Here is a 10,330-nt window from a genome sequence, read left to right as displayed (position 1 = left end):
AATATGTGACTTTTCCAAGCATATGGTGGATACACACCATATGCTTGGAAGTGGAGATTAAATTAAGAGAAGTGGAGATTAAATGACAGTTGCTATAAAACAATCCATCAACAGTTCAGCTACAGAGATTGTCATACTTTAGAGATTTTTTTTTAACTGACAACATTTTATTGTAATTCATTTGTAGATATCTAGCTAGCCCAGAGGATCAACATACGTGATCTGGAAATGAAAATTTCAAAGTCCTAAAAATTGAAGCCTCAAATTACAGTTTCATTCCATGTATGCCCTTTCAGACTGCTAAGAGCCTGGTGAATGCCAGATTGGAGGAATAATTGCTGCACAGGCGATGTTAAGCACCTCTTTTACTTCAAATACTAACTCAACTGTATGATTTCTGCTTTCTGTTCTCCCTCCATCCCTCCATTTTTTTTCTCCAATGCAGAAGTCTTCGCAAAATAAACTGCAGCCATGAGTTCAAGTTCGGACGCCGAGATGGCTATTTTTGGTGAAGCGGCTCCCTACCTCCGAAAATCGGAAAAGGAGCGGATTGAGGCCCAAAACAAGCCTTTTGATGCTAAAACTTCTGCCTTTGTAGCGGAACCCAAGGAATCCTATGTGAAGAGCATTATACAAAGCAGGGAAGGAGGAAAAGTAACTGTGAAGACAGAAGGTGGAGCAGTAAGTAAAAACCCCAGGAGAAAACTCTCCATTTCATTTCTCTAACATTTCAATTCAAGAATGGAAGCATTAATTGCTAGGGTGTCTCTAAGCCAAATGTCAAGACAAGTATCTTCCTAGCACCTGAGAAGACGTTAGGTTTGGAAGACAAAAGAAGTCAAGCCACAACTATCTAGCTCCCTTCCCAACTTTGCAATTTAAATCTCCAAATTTGAAGACAACTTCATCTGCTAACAAGAATGCTTGAATTATGTATGTGGTTAAATAATTTATATTATTATCTCCATTATTTGCACAAAAATTCTTGTGATGAATAGGAAGGAAAAATAAATATATTTAATCTACGAAAGGAAAAAATAAAATGTTATAAACTGACAAATCTGGAAGGGAGAAAACCGGGGGGTGGGGGGGGGAGGGAGTTTTGTTTTGTTTTGTTTTTTAAAAGAAACACAGGCCTGTAAGTGTCTAGGTAATATACTGATTTCACTTCCTTTGCCTGTATATCCATGAGTGAGAATCAATGCATGTTATATTAATGAACAAACTCTGATCCCACTAGTTTGTACAATTTTTACTATGCATTAATAAAGTAATTTATAATAGGAAAGCTTTTTTGGTAAATCAGACTTTGAAATAAATATATTTTATGCCTTTAAACATAGAATCATACAATGAAAAGGATGCCCAATTAAAGTTTTATAATCAAAATAAACATAAACCCTATTTTCAACAATTAGTTAAAACTGGTCTCCCACTTCCTCAACAGACTCTTACTGTCAGGGAAGATCAAGTCTTCCCTATGAATCCTCCCAAATATGACAAGATCGAGGACATGGCTATGATGACCCATCTACATGAGCCTGGAGTACTGTATAACCTCAAAGAGCGCTATGCAGCCTGGATGATCTACGTGAGTGTTCTTTCATAGCTCTTTTCAGCCCATTTATTGAAAGAAAAAAAAAAACAAGAGGTTATGGTTGAATTTATTGGGTGGTTTTTTTTCTTTTTTCAGACCTACTCTGGCCTCTTCTGTGTCACTGTCAACCCCTACAAGTGGCTGCCGGTGTACAACCCTGAGGTGGTGGCTGCCTACAGAGGCAAAAAGCGTCAGGAGGCCCCGCCCCACATCTTCTCCATCTCTGACAACGCCTATCAGTTCATGCTGACTGGTGAGTGAATAGTACCTATTCCCAGAAATGTGTAAATACAGCCAGGTGTGATTTGCTCATGACTGTAATACCAGATAACAAGAAGCTGAGATTTGGGAGGATGGACATTTGAGGCCATATCAAGCAATCTAGGTATCACAGCATGCAACTATCATCCCAGCTAGTGATCTAGAGCAGACTGGACAGGGGGAGAAAGAGTGGATCCTATTCAGAAAATAGTTACATTAAAAAGGGCTTATGTGGTAAAGCAATAACTTAGCAAGAATAAGGCTCTGAGTTCAACTACCAGTACTAGAAGAAACAAAAACAATGAAATAAATGTGTAAATACAATAGATTTATAAATATAATCATAATATGTATTATGTATTATATATAATATATATGAGCTTTACAAAAATATATACTAAGCATATGGGCTTTTCTGTGTTCAAAGAAACTTGCCCTGTTCTGCCCAAGCTAACAGCTAGCAAGTGGAAGCCCAGATAGAACAAGTAAATATAGTTATTGCCTTCCATATTTCTTTATTTTCTGTTTGGATACAAAAACTTCAAATAGGCCAAGCACCAGAGGCTCACACCTATAATCCTAGCTACCTAGGAGGCTCAGATCTGAAGACTGGGGCCTCAGCCAGCTGAGGCAGACAAATCCAAGAAACAGCTCACCACAAAAAGTCAGAAGTTGAGGTGTGCCTTGAGTAGAACGATGAAAGGGGTGATATTGGTCAAGATGCACTGTACTCATAAGCTGACAAGTTCAATTGAAACCCTTATAGAATCATCATATCAATTAATTTATTAGTTAATTTAAAGATGTTCCTTAAGCCTAGGAAGACCAAGAGTGAGTCTAAGCTCCATCTCCAGTATAAGTACATATGCATACCCAAATAAATAAAGTAAATAGATAAGATTTGTTAAATTTTCACTTCCTCCACAATGATCAAAACAGTTCTCAGCCACCACTGAAGAACTTGTGGATTCTCTCTACTTTCAAACGGCACGGTGAATTTTGATGGCCTTACGGCTAGAACATACTATTCTTTCCTCCCAACAATTTTGAAGCATTTCCTTTCAGAGTAGAAGAAAAAAATATCCTTTTTTTTAGCAAATTAAAAAAAAATTCATCCCTATTTTTTTAATGTGTATGGAGAAGGCGGGATGTTGCATTCCAGGCAAGAGGCTTGAACTCCATGCCTGGGTACTATCCCTAAGCTTTTTTGCTCAAGTCTAGAACTCTATCACTTGAATCCCAGCTCCACTTTCAACCTTTTTGTTTATTAACTGGAGAATGGGAAGGGTTGGGAAGGGGAAACAACGAGGAGGCAACAATGCTTGATAAGAAATGTACTCGTTATCTTGCCCATGTAATTGTAACTCCTCTGTATGGTATTCTCACAATAAAAATAAATAAATAAATAAATTTTTTAAAAGAATCTCATGGCTGGCTTGAAACCATGCTCCTTAGATCTTAGTCTCATGAGTTGCTAAGATTATAGGCATGAGCCACTGGTACCCAGCTATATTTTGAACTTTTTAAAAAACATTATAACAAAGTCTGGTTTTCCTGCCTTACCAAAAGCATAAGCATCTAGCAAAGATAACACACCACTGGCCCAAATACAGGGTTAATATGAATTACCTTCACACAGAAAAGGTGCTGTCTTTGAAAATATTTTATATTTGTTTCCTGTTCCTCTATGGACTTTTGGAAAGTGAATGGGTTTGTTTTGTTGTACTTATCTTTAAATAGTTTTTTTTAAGGAGTGAGAGACAAAAAGAAAGTGACAAAACAGAAGTCTCCCATTACCAATTGGCCAGGCGTTCTGAAATAATTCTATGCCAGGAAACTAGTCTCTAATTGTCCACAAAGCAAGCTACCTGCCAGTTTGTCCAATGCTGGCTCATGACATGGAGTTTAATACCTCAGCAGCTGCTTTTACAGCAATACACAGCCCCACCCTAGCTGACTTCCCAACCTTTCGGGCTGCTCCAAATTCACGACCACATATAGCTCCCAAGCATGAATTTCATTTAAAACCATGCATAATTGTGACAATTGACCACATTATTGTTACTTTAGTATTGCCAGAAATGACCAGAATAGTTCTCTTACCTCTTCTCCCACAGCATGCAATCTGATCTATGATTTTGCTCATATTAAAAAAACCAATCTGAATATAATTTTAAAAATCTCTTTTACCTTGAATAGATCTTCCTCTAAAACTGGGCCTGAGGTATAGCTCAGCCATATAGTTCCAAAAATGAGGCTCTGAATTCAAACCCATAGTACCATTAAAAAAAAAGGTCTCTGGTTTACATTTAAATAACATCCAGATTTGTATCTTTGTTCTCTGAAGATACTTTTGGAATTCTCTACAATCAGTCAGTATAGAATTAAAACATACCCTATCACATAGGTACATATTATTACTTAGAAATATATATAGCATTAACATAAAAATTAAATCAACAAAAGCAAACATTCACATTATCTGTTTCTTATTACCAGCAGTCAAATCAATGGCATAAAAACCTGGCCGGAATCAGGAAGCAGAAAAATACATAAACTGGGAATTAAAAGATGAATAGCTTCAACCTTAACTAGCTATAAAACTGACATTAGAAAAATCTTTTCCTCTCTGTGTCTCAGCTTCTCTACGTATTCAATGAAAGAGCAGAGCCAAGCAATTTTTTCTTGGGTAGTTGTGGATGTGGAACTATGGATCCTTATATATCACCAGCTGAATTCAAACTCATCATCTTCCTACCTCAGACTCCAAAATGCTGGAATTACAAACATATCATTATACCTAGCTAGTCTAAGAAAAATGTATTGTCTCTTATGACCTCAAAATTCTATGATTCTACTATTTATGAAAAAATTATGTGCACTTTAGAGTTTTAAAATAATACAGTGTGAGTGGAATGGTGTAGAGATGAGATAGAAGTGGACAAATGTCAGTAATGATTGTACCTATAACACAGGTACACAGGGCTCAATTATTGCCTCTATTTTTGTATGTTTGCATTTTTCCAAACAGTATTTTTAAAATAATAAAATGTGCATCTCGCACACATTAGGATGATTATTATCAAAAAAAGCAGAGAAAAACAAATGATGTCAAGAATATGGAGAAGTTAGAGCCCTAATGTTCTGTGGGAATGTAAAAATGGTACAAATGTTACAGAAAACAGTAAGGTGATTCCTGAACCACTAAAAATATAATTATGGTATGAACCATCATTCTCCAAAAGAGTTGAAGCAGGGTCTAAAAGAGTTGTATACATACCCATGCTTGTAGCATCATTATTCCAATAGTTAATATGTAGAAACAACCCTAGGATATAGCAACAGGTAAACAGTTTAGCAAAATGTAGTATATTCATACAACAGAAATGTATGCTGCCTTTAAAAAAATATCATGACTATGCTACAACATAGTTGAGAAATGAGCACATTGTGCTCAGTGAAGTAAGTCGGCCACAAATTTAAAGGTAAAGCCTGTATGATTCCACTTACATGAGATACAGTATCAGATTCACTGAGACAGAAGTAGGTTGCCAGATACTAGGCAGTGGGACGTCAGAAAGGTTTTATTTACTGAGTATAAAATCTGAATGTCAGTTTTACATGATGAAAAGAGTTGTGAAGAATGAGAAAAGGTGTTAATGATTACATAACATTCTGAGTAAAAATAAACTATATGCATAAAAGTAGTAAGATAATATTGTCTTATGTACATTGTACCACAATAAAAATAATAAAATACAAAAAAAAGAAATACATGATTCCCTGCCTTTCATTTCCACAAATTTTACTGAGAGGCACTTGGCTGTTTCAGGGACAAAAACAAAGTCACTGGTAACATTTTCAAAAAATAAAAAAGAACAATCTGTGCTTGAGTTAAACTGATGTCATTATCTTCTAGTCTAATGCGTAAATTTTTTTCCTATTGATAATCTTGAATTCATTCACAGATCGTGAGAACCAGTCCATCCTGATCACGTATGTAATTTTTTCTTCTTTTCTATTCTGCAGTAATTACCTCAAATGTTGAGAATATAGGTCATAGTTCTGATCTTGGTTCCCCACATTTTTATTAACAAATATTAATTGTACATTGGGGAGGTTCACTGTGACATTTCTACACATATATGCAATATACTTTTATCATATTCGCTAAATACTAAAGAAATGGCATAATTACTCCAAAACTAGATATTATTTTAGCTTTATTGTAGGGCATATATTGTGTTTGAATGAATAATAACAAGATGCCTAAATATCTTGTTTGCTAGTTTAGTCTTGAAGTTTCACAAGGCTTTCCTGGAAGAATACAAAAGCCTTCTCTGAACTTGGCCAAAAATCAGTATATATCCCAGAAACTGTGGGATAAGCCAGGGAGAATATTCCCAGCCATGTGTTTTTAAAGTCTATTTAAGGTATTTCTGTCTATTCAGACTTATCTCTAATCTAAGGAAGCTGAAGAACACAGGCACATGTTGTATTTTCTAACTAATTGTTCGTCTTTTGCACAGTTGTTGATTGGCTGACTTGTACACCTTCGCAAACCCAGGCTTCAATACCTAAGATCTTATAACGTTTTAAAAACTCAAGAAATTTACTGAATGAATAATAATTTCTCTACTTATGGTAACTGGAAAGCAAGATAAATAATATGAATCATTTGTGGGTTGAAAAGAAAGATCTAGGAGATTTTGACAGAGAACTGTAAGGGCAGATACATGACAGTAAAGGCTTGTGGCAGAATTAGTTTCATTTACTATGACATTTAACTTCTCCCATATGTTTGGTGTTGGTTTGACAGTGGAGAATCTGGTGCTGGGAAGACTGTCAACACAAAACGTGTCATCCAGTACTTTGCAACAATTGCAGTTACTGGTGAGAAGAAAAAAGAAGAATCTGGCAAAATGCAGGTGGGTCTGGTACCCAGAATGAAGAGCCAGACTCTGCTAGGGCTCCTAGAAGTCTGGATCCCAGATACAAGAACTGTTCTTGCTTTTGCAGGGGACTCTGGAAGATCAAATCATCAGTGCCAACCCCTTACTGGAGGCCTTTGGCAATGCCAAGACCGTGAGGAATGACAACTCCTCTCGCTTTGTAAGTTTCTTGGGTCCTGAAAGGATCTTTTCAGTCCTTCAGTATCAGCATAGCTATATCTGAATTAGTGTTTCACTTAATGCTCAATGATCTTTCTCTTTTTCAAGGGTAAATTCATTAGAATCCACTTTGGTACCACAGGGAAGCTGGCATCCGCTGATATTGAAACATGTAAGTAACCGAAGCATTGAAAATCAAAATGGAAGGATGAGACTTTAGTGGCTCTCTCCTAAATCTCAATCTCAGACTGTTGGTTCTGAAGAGCATCCTAGAGGAATTCTTGCCTTGACAGTGATTTTTTTTTCCTGTTCAAATACTACAGCAAACTATGGATTTCTATGACTTAACTATGGCTTCACAATGTCTCTATGTTTCATGCTTGATTTGAGCTTTTGTTGTGTATTGGAGGAATCTCCCTACCACAGAGTCAGTCTGAGGTGATCCATGCAAGGGAATGAACTCAAATACAGAAGTCATAGATGCCCCCATAAGAAACTTGAACTGTCCTAGAAAAGTCAACTGTCATATGCATCTGCAATTAGAGCCATTTGTAATGCTCTCAATTTTAGCCAACATCACTGATGTCTATTTAAGTTCAGAAGTATTGATACAGTATTTTTTCTAGTTAACCTCCCCCCCCCTCTCATTCTAGATCTTCTAGAAAAGTCTAGAGTTACTTTCCAGCTAAAGGCAGAAAGAAGCTACCATATCTTTTATCAGATCACTTCTAATAAGAAGCCAGATCTAATTGGTAAGAAAGAACTAAAAATTGCAGACTAAAAGCTGTTGTTTTAACATCTTCTGATATAAACATATACCCTGAATTCTGTGTATTCAGAAATGCTGCTGATCACCACCAACCCATATGACTATGCCTTTGTCAGTCAGGGAGAGATCACAGTCCCTAGCATTGATGACCAAGAGGAGCTGATGGCCACCGATGTAAGTCAATCTCTCAACTCTCTCTCTCTCTCTCTCTCTCTCTCTCTCTCTCTCTCTCTCTCTCTCTCTCTCTCTCTCTCTCTCTCTCTCTCTCTCTCTCTCTCTCTCTCTCTCTCTCTCTCTTTCTCTCTCTTCCCCCCCCCCTCTCTCACACACTCATTGTTTCTGATCTATTTTATATAGGAATGACAACAGCATTCCTATATACTTGTTATATCTTAGGATATACTATAAATTTTCACAAACAAACAGTGCCTTCTGCCCTAACCTTTGTCCTGGCATCTTTCTTGGCAGAGTGCCATTGACATCCTAGGCTTCTCTCCTGAAGAAAAAGTATCCATCTATAAACTCACAGGGGCTGTGATGCATTATGGAAATATGAAGTTCAAACAAAAGCAGCGTGAAGAGCAAGCTGAGCCAGATGGCACTGAAGGTACCAATTAAAATTCAATCTGGTTTTGGATAAAAGAATATATCCAAAAGGTGAAGTTCTAAACCTCATCGTCTCTCCAGTGTAGCTGGACATCTGAAAGACATAGGCACACACAGCATACTTCACTCACCAGCCCTTTCCCTCATTTCTCCATCTCTCCATTCTTTCAATCCAATCCAAGAGATATAATAAACAAGAACCATTTACAATCACAGCCTATGGCTAGCTAATTGGAGGTGGAATGTTATAGAACACTATCCCTGCTTTACATAGATATAAAAATAAATTCGTATATTTGTCTACTTAACATTAACTATGGAAAAACTAGTAGCTGGCAATAGAGGATGTGCCAATAAAGAGGCAAAAGATGCATCCAGAGACATCTTGCACGCATGTGTGTGTTGTCTATACATATGCTTGCCAAAAATAAAGGCAAGCAAGCAAGATTTAATAAAAAAAAAAAAAAAGAATTGAGGTGGAAAAAGTACTCTGCATATGAAATTAACATACAGGGAATAGCTCTTACCACCCAAAGTAAAGTATCTGGCTTTTTCAAAGCCTTTCCTGACCAGCTGAGCCTGACATTTTCTCTCTTGCTCTTACATGAAAATTTTTACATTATACTCACTGAAAGAATCTTAGACAAGTTAATCCTCAAGGAAAGAATTTCCAAGGAAAGAAATTAATCAAATAATGTTTTTTAAAAAAAGGCAAACCTGGGGCTGGGAAGGTGGCTCAGTAGTAGAGTACTTGCCTTGCATGCCTGAGGCCCTGGGTTCAATTCCTCAGCACCACATAAGCAAAAAGAAAAAAGCCGGAAGTGGCACTGTGGCTCAAGTGGTAGAGCACTAGCCTTGAGCTGAAGAGCTGAGGGACAGCGCCCAGGCCCAGAGTTCAGGCCCCGCGACTGGACCCAAAAAAAAGAAAAAAGGCAAACTTAAAAATCCAAAGATTCTTTTTTCCTCCATCACAGAGAGTATTAAGGTGTACTTATATTTTCAATAATAGCTAATATCTATTAAGAGCTGGAACTATGGGGATTTTTTTTATTTTATTTTGCTGGTACTGAAGCTTGAACTTAAGGCCTCAATCTGGTGTGGCACACTTACATGAGCCATTAGTTTTTATTTACTCAAAAGATTACAGCAAGGAATAAATATGTTCACTGTTAATTAAAAATTGCAAAATCTACTTACAAGAAACCTCTAAAGCCCAGTGTAACTGATCAATTATTGAGAGGCAATTACATGCCCTAGTGTACAAAAATATCTCACTTGACCTTATATCAAACTAAAAAGCATTTATTTAATAAAGGAAATAGGATTGGAAAATAATGGAAAGATTGGGTCAAAAAGGATATCCATCAATAAACATTTCCTGATTTGTGTGTTTGTAGTTGCTGACAAGGCCGCCTATCTCCAATGTCTGAATTCTGCTGACCTGCTCAAAGCCCTCTGCTACCCCAGGGTCAAGGTCGGCAATGAGTATGTCACCAAAGGCCAAACTGTGCAGCAAGTAAGTACACACCCTCAATGATCACATACATCCCAGGCCTTCCTGAAATCTTTAATAACACCAACAATCATTACTATATTGTGAAGGTGTATAATGCAGTGGGTGCCCTGGCCAAGGCCGTCTATGAGAAGATGTTCCTGTGGATGGTCACCCGCATCAACCAGCAGCTGGACACCAAGCAGCCCAGACAATACTTCATTGGGGTCTTGGATATTGCTGGCTTTGAGATCTTTGATGTGAGTTATTTTTATATTAATAAAAAGTAAGAGGGATGCAATTGAAAATTTTTGTATTCTATATGATTATTCATTTACATTTATAATGACCCAATTGCTTACTCCAACACCACATCTAAAACAAGAGCTATCTTCAAAATACAAAGAAAGTGGCAGCAATAATCACAGCAATTCTTACTGAACAGTCAGTGTAGATTGAACAGTCAGGAATTAGATTCTGCCGGAACTCTTGTC

At 37.0% G+C, this 10,330-nt stretch overlaps 1 protein-coding gene across 2 annotated transcripts in view; it reads left to right on the top strand.

Annotated features, from left to right (window-relative positions):
- Positions 1-471: 471 nt before the first annotated feature.
- LOC122117604 (myosin-8) overlaps positions 472-10,330 on the top strand; it is a 31,764-nt gene continuing 21,905 nt past the window's right edge. For both annotated transcript variants that reach the window (XM_042691320.1, XM_042691328.1), the window contains exons 1-12: positions 472-681; positions 1,448-1,591; positions 1,694-1,850; positions 5,827-5,854; positions 6,678-6,786; positions 6,878-6,970; positions 7,078-7,141; positions 7,623-7,721; positions 7,809-7,912; positions 8,207-8,345; positions 9,742-9,860; positions 9,947-10,096. In XM_042691320.1, coding sequence (XP_042547254.1) covers positions 472-681; positions 1,448-1,591; positions 1,694-1,850; positions 5,827-5,854; positions 6,678-6,786; positions 6,878-6,970; positions 7,078-7,141; positions 7,623-7,721; positions 7,809-7,912; positions 8,207-8,345; positions 9,742-9,860; positions 9,947-10,096 — 1,416 coding nt within the window. The remainder of the gene's footprint in view (positions 682-1,447; positions 1,592-1,693; positions 1,851-5,826; positions 5,855-6,677; positions 6,787-6,877; positions 6,971-7,077; positions 7,142-7,622; positions 7,722-7,808; positions 7,913-8,206; positions 8,346-9,741; positions 9,861-9,946; positions 10,097-10,330) is intronic.

Source organism: Dipodomys spectabilis, unplaced genomic scaffold, assembly GCF_019054845.1.
Source record: "Dipodomys spectabilis isolate Male_0828 unplaced genomic scaffold, ASM1905484v1 ptg000004l, whole genome shotgun sequence".
NCBI classification, from domain to species: domain Eukaryota; kingdom Metazoa; phylum Chordata; class Mammalia; order Rodentia; family Heteromyidae; genus Dipodomys; species Dipodomys spectabilis.
Note: the sequence above shows the minus strand (reverse complement) of the source record. Positions and strands in the feature narration are given on the sequence as shown.